Raw genomic sequence first — 14,642 nt, 5'->3', positions numbered from 1 at the left:
CTCTGAGAACTTCACAACTCTTGTCAAATCCTCTTCTTTTGGGATCATAATTTTTAGCATGGACACAGCCCAAAGTTGTTAAAGTTGTACGTATGTGAGCGAGGGGATGGGAGGAGGTATTCCAGCATTGAATTTGTCTTTGCTCGAAGCACAGATTTTTCCTTAAGAAAAAGAAGGAAAGGATGAAGAACTTAAGCACATCTCCATATACCAAGTGTATTTTCTAGACCACATTTTTCTACTTAAAATTCAAGCTGCATATCAAAGCTGCAAACATTGTACTACAACTTGTCATAATGCAAGGCTGTGTAAGAGCTTTTAATCTACATACTTTATTCTTTGACAGGTAACCTATAGGAAAGGGAATAGTATTACAAGAACACAGGAGAACCTCTTAATTGATATTGCATTAATGTCACTCTGTGCCTTGTGATGTATTTTTGTAAAAATGAAAAAAGTATGTGGGCTCAAAAATTCCATTAAGGGAATGTGAGGTTTTAGCAATCTTTTATTCCCCTTCCTGAATTAATTTTCCAGCCCAGAGTAACTGATTTTGTGTCAGTCTAATATAAGGTCAAACTGAAATCCAAGTACATTTTCCTTGCTAGGGAGAGGAATGCACATTTCTACTGAGCTTTACTCCTGTCTGTTGAGCATCCATTATGAAATGCCTGACTTTCACTGCTTCTTGTTATCCTGGTTCTTCACAAGCCTGGAAACAGCATTTCTTTTTTTAGGCACTTCCTTTAGTGTTAGAGCTGGGATATGAGAAGCAATTGTTCCCTAATGAATTTGAAATTTACCCGTTTCCTAAGCAATGTCTTGATTAGTGGCCAATTCCCAACCAATGGCTCTGCCTGCTGCTTGGAACTCCATTGAACTGAGTGGCAGGGGTGCTTTACACACGTGATTCAATGGAGCTCTGCAGTGGCACTGGCATTATCTGAGCATGCATATTTGCAAAACTGAGGTCTAATTACAGCTGTAAATATGCATTTCTTTAAATCATCTTTAACAAAGACTTAGTTAAGAAAATTACTCTGCTCTACTCTAGAGAATAATTCTAGCACCTCTTCCCTCTGTGTAGTGCAGAGAGAGTTGAAATTTTGCATATTTGAACCTCAAAACGGAAAAGAAACAAATGGATGTCTCTCTTTGCTCACAACCAAACATCCCAATTTTATTTATGGTTTGTACTTTGTTTACCTTACCTTTCATTCTTAAAGAATGTACAGATTAGCAATGCCCATTATAAACAAAAGATTTTTTCCTCTGGAGACTAAGCCAATCCAGTACAGAAGAGCAAGGCAGTAAATCCCAGGCTTGGAAAATATAGGATGCTTTGTTATTTTCAGCTTTAATGCTGATTCCTTGTTCTCAGTGCTCTTTCTCTTGTCATTTATTAAACAAAATCCTCCCCCTTCCCATCTTAAGAAACCAGTATGTGGGTTTAGCCTCTTTTGTGGTTCTTCCTCTCTGTACACTCTCCAACATTCATTCTTCCATTCTTGTTTATTTTCTACTAAGAATCAAGTTACGTTCTATGGGTAAAAGAATGAATAGAATAACTATCAAGAAGGGATGCACACACCTCAGGTCCAACACACTGAAGGCAACGGGACAGGCTGGATGTTTATTGTAGCAGTTTTTTTTGCTTCCCTTACCTTAGCCTTGGGAAGTGCTCTCTTCCTTGCCTAGGGTGAGGAAGTAAATGTTGTGACTGAGGTGCTAACTTTTCCTGACAGGATCACTGGGCTGCATGAAATGAATGGTCAAACTTAGAGCTTACAGCTAACTTCTGGCAAACCAGTTTGATTGGTCTGAGCATTTCTGCTTAAGAGCTCCCAGCAAGGGCTATATTACAACCGGACTGCACGGAGACACCAACTGAAGGTTAAAGAAGTTTTGACAAATTATTTGAACTAGCAGCACCCAGACGTTGCCTACACATGCATCTTCAGCAGAGTTTACTGTCTTTGGTGTACAGTTCTTCCTGGACACACAACTTTTTACCCATAATTTTATGCAAGCAAGGCAGGCAATCAGCATTTGTGTGCAAATCAGAGCTGACACTTCCTGTGATTCTGCAGCAAATCCTAAAGGATTTTGGGTTTTTGTGAAACACAAGTCCCTGGAATTGGGGGATAACTTGAATATTTAGAGGCAGAAGAAAAAGAGCAAGGTAAATTTTTGTCCTTTATGTCGCAGGACAGTGACTCATTGTTTTTTCCTTGCAGATATGACATCATGAACCTGCAGTACATAGAGCCCAACCGCTACGACTACGTCCTGGTTGGGACCTGGCACGAGGGCGTGCTCAACATTGATGACTACAGGATTCAGATGAATAAGAGTGGAATGGTCCGGTCGGTGTGCAGTGAGCCTTGCCTGAAGGGCCAGATCAAGGTGTGCCTCAGACACATACTTTCTGCTGTAGAAATAGGAATATCCAGTCAGTGTTTTTTTCCTAAACCCAAGCAAGCTCCTTTCCAGCCAATGGGTAGGACTTCCTTTCCTTCAAGAATGCCAAAATGATAGAATCCTAGACTAATATCTTTCTCTAACAACAGTATATACAGGCCTATGTTTTCTAAAATTGCCATTTGTACGGATGCAGAATCTTCTAGTGTGACAGAATTTGAGTTTCACTTTATGTGAGAAAGATTTTCACTTAGTCATTGCCTACAACATTCAGTGGCTGTGATTCACCTGGGGGCTGATCTTGAAAATATTGTGACCCACAGGAGTCCAGTATTTTGTTCCAGCAGTTACACCTGCAAGGAAAAGTTGAAAAAAAAATCCAACAAACCCAATGCCTATTTATATCTCATGTTTGCAACAGGATGAATAGAAACACAAATGAAATAACTGTGTGCATCAAAGAGTAGCACTTGCATCAGGCTACAAATAATTTGCTACCAGTCATGTCTGGATGATATAAAGAGATGTTTCACCACTCTCAGAATGGTATGGATGCATTAAGTTTAAAATGGCATGAAGCCATTCAGCAAAATCTCCTTAGAGTAGACTTCCCTTTCTATTTTAATTTAATAAGCACATTTGCAGCTTTTTATTTCTATATTGCTACTCTAAATAATAAGCAACTGATGATTTGGCAGAGGCACAGTGACACACTCCAACATCTTGGAGGAGAAACATTATTGGTATTTACCACCCTCCGAAACATCTTTTTTCTGTTTTTGAGGTTGTGCAGTTTGTGTATGTGTGTATATGTAAACACTAGGCATAAAAATACCAGCTTCAGCTCTCCTTGAAGCTTATTGGACTCTCTCCACAGACTGCATGAGGAAATGTTAAACAAAAAAAAAAGCCCACAAAGCTAGTATTCAATAAAACAACATTTTGCATTTCACTGCTGTACTCATCTCTGCATATAGATGGATAGGAAGTTCTGGAAGAAAAGGCTGGATTCCTCCTTCCTGGCAAACAAGGGCAGAGTCTTTGTCAGAGCCCTAGGAGCCAGAGATACCCTTAATCTTTCTTTCAGCCTCAGGGTAATGAAACTAGGAATAAAGACAAGGAAATAATCTTTTCAGCATTGGATCATGACATTTAGCAGCCCTCACAGCAAAGAAAGAAATTTTTCAGGGACATTTGTCCCTAAAAGAGCTGCTCTGAAGCATGAGGTTGGTCACTACTTGCTTTTTTTTTCTGCTAAAACCCAATGGATCCTTTTAGCAGGATGTTTTGCAATTTGTTCTTATTTAAATTTCTATTTTCACTTGTGTAATGAGCCCCAAAGAGACTTCCAAATCAATTGGAATGTATGTTTATGTGAATGTGCTTGTGTGTACATGCATATATATGTATTTATATGCATTAATTACTCCTGATTCTAACCTTTGAATTTGTTTACTGGTCTTTACTATGCAATAGATATTAAGCATGGGCTGAGCTGCTTGTCCTGACCTCTGCCATCTCACAGATTAAGCCTCAAGTTTGATTGAAAATATGACATTCACCATGCCTCTGTACCAGAGGGAAAATGGTTTTGTACTTTTAACTCAGAACAGCTCTCCTCAAAACAAAATAAAATTGTCGCCAGAGGTTATCCTTGAATTCCTTAGCACAGATTTTAATACAGGGATCAATACAAAATCATGATTGGTGTTTTCTAGCTGTTTGAAATGTGCCATACACAGGAATCCTGTCATGTTTTAAACACTGTATTGTATTGTGTGTTTGCTGGGGGGTGATGGAGTGTGCCTCTTTGTTTTCTGATAGAGGATGAGAACCAAGGATGTATTTTGTATTGCAGGTGATCAGGAAAGGAGAAGTGAGCTGCTGCTGGATTTGCACTGCTTGCAAGGAGAATGAATTTGTTCAGGATGAATTCACCTGTAAAGCCTGTGAGCTCGGCTGGTGGCCAAATGCTGACCTGACAGGTAGGCATGTATCCCTCCAAACACATTCTTTTCCTGCAGGACACGAGGAAAGTGCTGTGCGCTGGACAGTAAGGTGGCAGAGATATTAAAGGTACATATTTGGACACATGTTCCACTGCAGTTTAGGGTGACTGTCTTTCACCTTAGTGCAACAGCAGAGACAATAAAGACAGCAAAATTTCTGCCAGAAAGAAATGTTCTAGTCTGTCGGTTCCTTTCCTTCATTTAGCACAAATATTAATAAAGCTGTTAAGACTCTAATGAACTCAGCAGCATTTGCTGCAATTTAGCAGTGACTGTTGCAAGAGTTCAGTGCATTCTTGTCATATTGACTTGATACTCTTTTCTGACCATTTTAACATGCAATTAGTAGCACTTTATCTGGGATTTCAGGACCTTCAGTAACTGATTACTGGACTCTTGTTTTATATAAAGATTATTCCCACTGGACCCACCAGCAAGAGGAATTTTAAAATCCTGAGAAAAGCTGTCTGGAATGAGTTAAGTCTCCCTTGTGTATATGCCTATATGAGTTGCATGCTTTGACACCCTTCTGTTTATTTTTTACCTATCAAGGTCAACCTCCACTTCTGCTCTGGGCTTTGCAGCAGCCACTACCCCCCCAAAAAAAAGCTACAACACATTGAGAAGTATCACCCTGACCTTAACATTTGCTTTGTATCACTATGAAAGACTAAAGGCACCTTTGCCCCATGTCACTTCTGCAGATCTTGGATGTCAGCATTCAGCAGGGCATTATTTCTAGTCACAGAAACAATCTAAACACCTAGCCAAAGATCAAATGTGCAACTTAACACATCTTTGTCCTTTACTGTGACTGGCTGACAGATATTGCTGCAACTTTTAGCACATAGGCAAAATCCTCAAACTTCAGTTATTTTCTTCTATAAGATACTTCAAGCTAGTAATTGAAGCCAAATGAGCCCTCAGAGCATGTATTTTGAGAGGAAAGCTAGCTACTTCTCCAGGTAAAAATACAGTATTAATCACAAGAGACTGGTAAATGTGACTCATTTTCTGACTTGGCTTTCCATGGAAAGTAAGTTATGGTTGTGTCCCAGATGTGTGTGTGTAAATGTCTATATTCCATACCTCCCACTCCCACCACCCTGCCCTGCCCTGCCCCTGCTCTGGTATGCAGCTAAAACATATTTGTCAGGATACAGCAATCTTCAGACCCTTCAGGTTTCATGTCAGTGGGTTGTAAGTAGAGGAGTTAATGAAAACTATATTCTGTAAGGGCTCAAATCACAGAAACACATCTGGTATTAATAGACACAAAAAAATCCACAGAACCTTTCATAAATGTCCTATTTGAAAAGCCCATATTCAATTCCTGCTCCTAGGACACCAGCATCTGCTAATTTTAAAGCAGATATCCATACACAATCAGGTTTTGCTGGTCTTGGAGGTTCACAGAATTGCTTGTATCTACTCTTCAGGGAAGAAAAAGGGTTCTATTGATTAAAAAGAAGCCAGAACAAAAACCTGGTGAGAGATCAATATGCACTTGAAAGAATATGGTTCAGAGCTACCAGCTGCTCAGAGTTGCTCAAAAGGGGTCATGTCAAAATGACAGGCACTGCTGAAAAGTGTTGCGGAAAGAATCAGTGCTGGAAAAAATCTCCAGGGCATGTTGCAATCTATTAACTTTTAATGAAATCAGTAGATGACCTGCTGATTTGTGTTTCTTCTCAGCAAGGAGACTGGACTGCTGCTGTTCTGAAATCACAGCAACCTCAGCCAAATGACAGCATAGCCATCGACTTATTTCCTAGAGAACATTGAAATGGCAGTCTGCTCCCGCACAGCTTCTTCAATCTAATTGAAGAAAAAACCTTCTTTTTTAACCCCTAAAATTGATTTACTTGAACTATACTACAAAGTACAAAGCTGTGAAAGGAAGATGATGCCATCCTAATATTTAGAAGAAGGGGAATTATCTAGATAAACTCTGTCTCTTGAACTTTGTGGGAGTCACCATTGGTATGATTTAATCTGGAATTCTCTTTTCTTGCCAGGACTCCCATCAAATGTGTTTTTATAGCTTGATTTTATGTGTTGTATTCATACCCTGACAGTCACCATAGCATCTAGACACAGGCGGTAACATCTCACAGTGCAGATTGTTTTTCCCTTTGCCTTAAATCTTAAATGCTAAACATGTATGTGGTTTTAGACTCATTTTCCATCCCAGATGGAGGCTCTAAAATCCTTAATCCTTTTAAGAAATGTGAAGTACATACTAACCTATTTTGTAAGACATGTTTTTCAAGGTGCTCATTTTCTCCATTTGAAATCAGTCTCTGTGGCTCAGCAACCATTTAGTGACATTTTCATTTTATTTTTAAATGTACACAATTTTTTTAGATTGCTTCCCTTAAATATGAATGCAGTGAAATGGACTCAGCGGACACAAAGGATTTCTCACCATAGATGATGAAAACCTGACCTGAGAAATAGTCACTAAAGCCAGTACCTTAGACCTTGTGCCAAGAAAAATCTTTTATAGTACCAGAATATAATATAAGATGGATGCATGCAAGCTAGTAAACTCAGTTTACATAAATTATCTTAAATAAGCAATAAAACAAGATAGGAAAGGAAGTTTTATAGTCTTATGAAAAGAATCATAAGGTTTTGGGGCCATCAGTTAACTGGGATGGGTTAATGACCTCAGAAAACATCATAGTTTCTCTCATTGTCCTTGTGCTATGAATATAGTAATAAAAAAATTGATTAGCCTTCTGATCTTGGAAATTATTCACAGTCAAAATGCAGGGAAAATAGTTCATGAAAACTACTAGACAGCTTTTACCAGAAAACTTTAACTGTGAAGCTTTTGCTCTGATTTTTTTGAGGTTTAGTTTAATTGTTGAGGGGGCTGTTTTGTTTTGTTTTGTAAATGCATGCACAATTTCCTGAGTATCCTCCCCCAGTCTCAGTGGGGCTCCAGAGCCCACTTTCTCCGAGCTGGGAAATGACCCACCTCCACAGGTGCTGACAACCAACAACTGTTAGCTGGTAATAAGCAGCCTAGGGAACTTTTTGCAGTTTGTACAATATGTGGTTCTTGGGCTTGCTGGTGCACAGGAATTACATGGGTTTAATGAAACATTTCTAAGCAAATCTTGCATGGGATAAGCTTAGAGTAAATGATAGGCTTAACTACCATGTTGGATCTGGGTTAAGCCCCTGAAAATATAGTTTAAAATGGAGTAATGTGAGTAAGTCTTGATGTTGTTAAGCTTAAAGTCCATATTAAAACTTAAACCTTCCAACAATGACTGACCAGATTCTTGTATGAGAAGAGCTTCACTTTTATTAATCAATGAGCAAGAGCTTCTGATCCTTAGTCTTTTATTAAATCATAGAGGAGCCAGGTTCCAGTCAGGGCTGCTAAAGCTAATGGCCAAATGTTCACACTTCTAATAAAGAGGTTTTCCTTCCTATTTCACCACAAAAGTATTGGCTAGAAGTATGGATTTCCTGAGTCTTGAGCAGACCGTATTGAGCAAATTAATTTTCTTTATAAAATTTTCTCTTTATTTTATAATATTTTCTTTATAAAATAAGACCGTTGGTAGCCATTGCTATAATTTCTAACGTTTTTCATGTTATGGGCATGTGTAAGAACAACACCTGTAGTTAAGTCAGCTAGGAGACAAAGTGGACAGAATTACAAAACCTTCTTTCAGTTCACATGACATTGGCAGACATTAAAAGTTCAAGAAGAAATTTTCCATGTCAGGACTTTGCCTTGGGCTAATTTTTTTTTTTAATTTAAACAAAAATTTTTTTTCTCCTGTTTCTCAAAATGAGGTTACAGTAAAACTGTTCCACCCTCATCCATACCTTGTCTTACTTCTCAATTATTTGGAAGGAAGGACTTTACAGTACAATACAGGTATCTACATTAGAGCAGAAATGTCTGATGGTACTTTTTGTCACCATATGGAAGATGCATATAAATTAGGCAAAACTGTGAGACTCAGAAACCTTTTTTTCATAGTTGGTTTCTCTAAATACACTCCTCACTGAGGAGGAAGGAATTGAGCACAACTTTTGCCCATCACAACATCAGGGGCCCTGTTAAGATCTAGCAGCAAAAATTAGAGGAAAAATGCTTCTCTCACAAGCTTGCTGACATTAACATCTTTTCCTTGTTCTTTTTGGCCATGCCTAAGAATTTAGGTGGAGTTAATGAGCAGCCAGTCCAGGACCAGAAAAGCTGGAGCAGCAGTTTGTAATGAAGATATCTGGGTGGAGAGGTGGCTAAAAAACCTGAACTGTTAGGTGAACAGAGACAGGGATGGTGGGGGACTGGGAGGAAAGATACTTGAGAGTTGGGGGAAAGGCAGAAAAGTTGAGTTGTGTCAAAGAGAAACTGGAGGAGGACAGAAACAAGAAGTAGAAGAGGCTGTGGATACTTCTCTTGGGATAAAGAAACATGTTAAAAACATTTTAGAACTACTCAGTCAAGAACAGAAATTAGAAAATGCCATAATGAAAGATGTCCATAACAGCCTCTCAACCAACATCTTGTTACACAAAGGATTTTATTTTCTCTGTAGTGTTTATTGCTGGTATTATTTCAGCACAGTGAGGAAGATATCCAGAGACTCCTTTAACTTGAGTGTGGGAGAGAGCAGTTAAGTACTGTCTTAACAGATACATATATTTGCACATCTGTACCAGTCAGAAAGGAGAGTCTTTCCAATTTTTATCTAAAGGCATGCATATTCTGTGGGTTTGACTCTTCCAAGAGAATTAAATTATGTTATTTAGAGGGAAAAAAATGACAAAATAAGAATGAGATACTGTGAAGAGAAAAAAGCAGAAGTGTGCTAAGGTGTAGTACCTACGATATAGTTCCATTAAAATTTTGGGTTTATTACCACTTTTCCATCCACAGACCTCTGATTAATTTATGGTATTTATAAAACCACTCTCAAAAAATATAGTAGATCAAACTATAGTGATTGTGGTAATGATTGAATAAATTAATCTGAGAAGGTAAAAACCTACCTGTTTGCAACAATGCTTTTCCTGCTGAAATGAAGAGATGATGGTGACTTTGTCTGTGTTCTGTTCCCAGCTGTACCTTTGGTATTCTGTGCTTGTAATCAGGTATCTCTAAAAGCAGATATTTCCAAATCTAATTTCCTGTTGCAGCATCATAGGAAATGTTTGGAACACCCAAAATGCATGGCTGTTTTTTGAACATATTAATCCAAACTTTTCCATCATGCAGTTGACTCCTTTGTAAAACGGTTTTAGTAATCCACATCATGTAGACATATGCTAATGCTTGGATTATACTGAGATCCAGCAAAAAAAGTTTCTTCCAGGAGCTGCCTTTCTAACACTCTGTTTCTCTTCTGTACACTGCAGGCTGCGAACCCATCCCTGTAAAGTATCTCCAGTGGAGCAATATAGAGTCTATTGTGGCTGTGGTCTTTTCCTGCCTGGGGATCCTGGTCACCATGTTTGTCACCCTTATCTTTGTGCTCTACAGAGACACCCCTGTTGTCAAGTCCTCCAGCCGCGAGCTCTGCTATATAATCCTGGCTGGCATCTTTCTGGGTTACGTCTGCCCTTTCACCCTTATAGCTAAACCCACCACGACCTCCTGCTACCTCCAGCGCCTCCTGGTGGGCCTCTCCTCCGCCATGTGCTATTCCGCTCTGGTGACCAAAACCAACCGCATCGCGCGCATCCTGGCGGGCAGCAAGAAGAAGATCTGCACCCGCAAGCCGCGCTTCATGAGCGCCTGGGCCCAGGTGGTCATCGCCTCCATCCTGATCAGCGTGCAGCTGACGCTGGTGATTACGCTGATCATCCTGGAGCCCCCCATGCCCATCCTCTCCTACCCCAGCATTAAGGAAGTTTACCTTATCTGCAACACCAGCAACCTGGGCGTCGTGGCTCCTGTGGGCTACAACGGACTCCTCATCATGAGCTGCACGTACTACGCCTTCAAGACTCGCAATGTGCCTGCCAATTTCAACGAGGCCAAGTACATTGCATTCACCATGTACACCACTTGCATCATCTGGCTCGCCTTCGTGCCCATCTACTTCGGGAGTAACTACAAGATCATCACCACCTGTTTCGCAGTGAGCCTGAGCGTGACAGTGGCTCTGGGGTGCATGTTCACTCCCAAGATGTACATCATTATTGCCAAGCCCGAGAGGAACGTCCGCAGTGCCTTCACCACCTCAGATGTGGTGCGTATGCATGTCGGGGATGGCAAGGCACCTTGCAAGTCCAACACTTTCCTCAACATATTCCGGAGAAAGAAGCCAGGGGCTGGAAATCCAAAGTAAGTGGATTGACTGCAGGTACACCTCTATCTGTATATATTCCTCTCTTTGCCATCCTTTCTTGGTTGACTGTAGTCTGCTGAATAGTGAGGTATGTAATAGTTTTTCATCTCATGTGTAGCAGAGAAGGTGGGAATGATCCTTTATTTCTAAGCCTCAGATGGATATTGGCATGTTGCTCATAGTCTTCTCTTCTGCTCTGAAGGAGCCCTGTACTGCTGGGGCAGGTCAGGCAGTGGCAGAGTGACCAAGCTCCATAGCAGCTTCTTGCATCTCCCTGTCTCATGTGCGTGTGTACAGGGATCTCACGCCCTGATGTGCAGTTGCTGTGCACCATGTTCAAACTGAGGTGCTACTGTAGCCTTTTAGAAAGAAAGAAATCTCTGTCTAAATGATTGTAAATCACATGTACTTGCCTAAGGCCACTGGAATGTGTGTGAAAGCTGAGGAATGAACATAAGTTTTTAAGGTAGTGTGTTGTGACAGTCCTCATGACTGTGATTCAAAAGCACCCTCCATGTTATCCCTGTGCTCTATTTAATACTCAGTATTATGAGCAATACTCTTACTCATCATTTGTGTAAATCTCTCCGTGTTCTCAAACTCAGTGTTGGTGTGAAAGTTGCAGAAGTCAACTGAGGGTGAAAATGAGCTTGCATTCACATCTGTGGAACTTGTTATTTTCCTTGCTAATAATTAAAAGCAAGCCAGATGCAGCAGAGCGGGAGGGAGAACTGTTACTTCAAACAGCATCTCCCTGTGAGGAGCTGTCTGAAAATTTGCATTCTTTATTATCTTATTGTTTTTTGATCTTTAAAGAAGCACTATAGGGGTACATATGAGCTTAAATGATTTTTGTCTCAATTAAAAATAAAAAAGCACCAGTGAAACCTACATTTCTGAGCTTCCCAATAGAACAAAAATTCAGTTAATTTCCAGTTTTTGGGGATCTGTAGTTTTCTGAGTCACTCAGGTTGGTTTTGATTCAGTTTTCATAAGAACCATTTTGATCTGTCCTGGTGATAGAGGTAATGCTGTAGAAAACCCATGCTGTGATCAATTTTGTCTTTATGCTACTTCAGTAATTTTTTTTTTTTTTTTTTTGCTAGACAGAGGGTCAGAAGGGAAGGGGATGGAGACATAAGTGACCCAAATACACAGCTCAGTGTGCCACAGAGGCCACATCAAGGCAAGGCTGCTGACTCCTGAGCTAGTCAGAGAGAGAGCAGGGAGCAGCCCTAACAGCCACCACCTACAGGGAGATGGCCAAAACTCTCTGTAGCCCAAGAGCATGAATTCCATGCAAATAGAAAGATGGAGCCTGATCCACCTTCCTCTGGCTCTTATTTAGTTATAAATAAGAGGGACATCTGTAAGAAACTAATATGGTGTCCCTGCAGTGTGGTTTTTGGCTAACAGTGTTGGTTTCTTTAAGTTATAACTGTCAAAAAAAGAGGACTTTTGAATATTTTAGGTCGTGACAGACTTAATAACTAATTCTCTGTTCTGCTTATTCTTCTACCTTTATTAAAAAAAAAAAGTAATTTAAAAGATCGCAATGTGATGTGCTTAGAATACAAATCTTAATATGAGAAAATATTATATAAAAGTTAAGCTTCTCCCTCATCATTGTCATCTTTAAAACTCAACAGGGCTTACCTGAGATTTTTATCAATTTATTACATCATTTTAGTAAGATTTTCTCGACCTCTATGTTAAGCCTGCATGAGTGTTACAAAGCAAAAAAGGTCTACAGAGTTTTAAGTTGCTTTTCTAAACTAAAAGCTCCATACCTAGTTAATATGCCTTTTTTCCCTCAGGTTAAGCATCCACGTCTTTTATACAGCCAAATTCCCACCTCTGTCCTAAACCTCTTGTGCAGTTACTGCATGTTGTTCACCCAAACCAGCTCAGGTGCAGAGGCACCCTGGGATTGCTGATGGAAAAGGACAGCTCTGTTCATGGGCATGCAGAACTGAAAGAGGTTTAATAGACAAACATGAAGCTTTGGAAATAAAGTCACAAGGCAAAACAAGAAGTAATTTCAGGGATTTGGGCAAGTTTTTTATCTCCTAGCTGAGTCCATTGCAAAGTTTCTGAGGGCATTGTGACAACACAAATAAAAAAGTGAGTCACTGTGGAAATCAAGAAGGAAAAAGAATTTGCTGCAGCCTTGGAAGCACTTAGATAACTCAAATGTGTAATCAGATCCTTCCTGAAACAGGACTTACAGCTACTGGTACATGCTCAATGCCCACAGGAATGATCTCAGACTGATTCAGTAGTTTTGTTTGTGGTTTGGTTTTGGTTTGGTTTGTTTGTTGATTGTTTTGATTTTGTTTGGTTTTGGGTGGGTTTCTTTTATATTTGGTTTGGTTTGTTTGTCAAACATCAAAATCTGGGATTTATTTGTGATGTTTTCAGTAATTCTGTAAGTATGTTGCTCTGTTTCTAGAATCTTCAATAGTGTCTCCCTGTGGCCACATTTTTCTGTCTATTAGTGGCCAGCAGTACTGCACTCAGAAGATTTCTCTTCTAGATGTATTAAGCTATCTTCTTGTTATGTCTTCTTCCTCTTCTTAGTTTGTTTTTCTTTTTCTGCTTTTCAGTTTTCATCTCTTTTCCTGTCTGTATCAAATCTCTTCTCTGCTTAATCTATTGAATTCCAATTCCTAAACAGTAAAGTGGCATCCATCTAAATTAAATTGGTGTGGAGATACAGGGTTAAATTTAATTAGTTTTAAAAATGGAAACTGTTTTTCATTTACAAGGACAGATAAAACTTATATAAGCCTTCATAAAGCCTTTTCATGCAATGTTGTGCTGTTAGTTTAACTAGTATAGCTTGGGGACTAGAGCAAGATGAGACACTCTTCCTTTCTCCTTCCTAAAGTAGAGCAAAAGAATTAACCAGGGAAGTTTCCTAACACAGGATCAATTAATCAATTCAAAGCCTTCAGCTGCCTCTGGTGCTGACATAGTGGTCAAAAAAGTAATCTTGAAAAACATCTCTCCCAGCTGCATTGCCAACAGAGTTTCAGTGAAAATAAATTTCTTAGTAACACTGGTGTTCACATAAATAACAGAGCACACTGCCTTTACTGATCTGTGGTGCTCTCAAGATGCTACGTGCAGTCTTGGGGGTTTGATCTTGCTCTTACTTTGATTGAGTTAAACCAGGAGCAATTACAACCAGTGCTGTTTTCCATAGAGCTGGTTGGGAATTTTTCAGTGGAGTATATATGTTTTCTACCAGAAAATTCTGGCCCTTCAAAACACTTCATAGAATTGGGCTTTGCTGGTAAGTATTTACCCTGGGACAGGGGGACATTTTTTCTCATGGAGAGAGGAAGACATTGGGAAATCATGAGGAAATCTTACCTCAATAGTTAAAGTGCTCACTTAGGCTAAGAGCATCTCCTTCATTTCCCAGGTAGATGATTTATAACTGGATTGTGCACTGTCCAGGGCAAATCTCTTTTCTGTGTGTTCTTGTCCAGCAGTATTTTGGAACAGAGATAAAAATATTGTGGTGCAGACCCCTGGGAAATTCTTGGTATAATTCTGTGAGAGAGCTTGAATCTGGGTCTGAGGGATCCCTCGTGAGTGTCTTCAGTACCAAGCAACTGTTATCCTTTCCCTCTTGTCAAATGAATACTTAAATATGTATAAAAAAATGGAGCAGCTCCATCAGGAGAGATGAAGAGAGAGGGATATCTGCTGCTTGTATTGAAGCTTTGTGGGGACATTTATTGTTCGTTTGCTGCTTGAAGGTATTACAAGATCCTGGCTGTTACAGGATGATGGCATAGCAGCATTTTTTAGGAGAGCTTTTTGCATCTATTTTTTATTTTTTCCCGATCTGAGAGGGAAACATTTGTGTATGGAT

The 14,642-nt window shown here is 39.6% G+C and overlaps 1 protein-coding gene across 1 annotated transcript in view; it reads left to right on the top strand.

The window, feature by feature from the left end:
* Positions 1-14,642, top strand: part of GRM1 (glutamate metabotropic receptor 1) — a 177,664-nt gene that overhangs the window by 139,144 nt on the left and 23,878 nt on the right. The window contains exons 5-7 of the mRNA XM_059468877.1: positions 2,238-2,406; positions 4,280-4,406; positions 9,822-10,752. Of these exons, the coding sequence (XP_059324860.1) occupies positions 2,238-2,406; positions 4,280-4,406; positions 9,822-10,752 (1,227 nt within the window). The remainder of the gene's footprint in view (positions 1-2,237; positions 2,407-4,279; positions 4,407-9,821; positions 10,753-14,642) is intronic.

Source organism: Ammospiza nelsoni, chromosome 3, assembly GCF_027579445.1.
Source record: "Ammospiza nelsoni isolate bAmmNel1 chromosome 3, bAmmNel1.pri, whole genome shotgun sequence".
Lineage (NCBI taxonomy): Eukaryota > Metazoa > Chordata > Aves > Passeriformes > Passerellidae > Ammospiza > Ammospiza nelsoni.
Note: the sequence above shows the minus strand (reverse complement) of the source record. Positions and strands in the feature narration are given on the sequence as shown.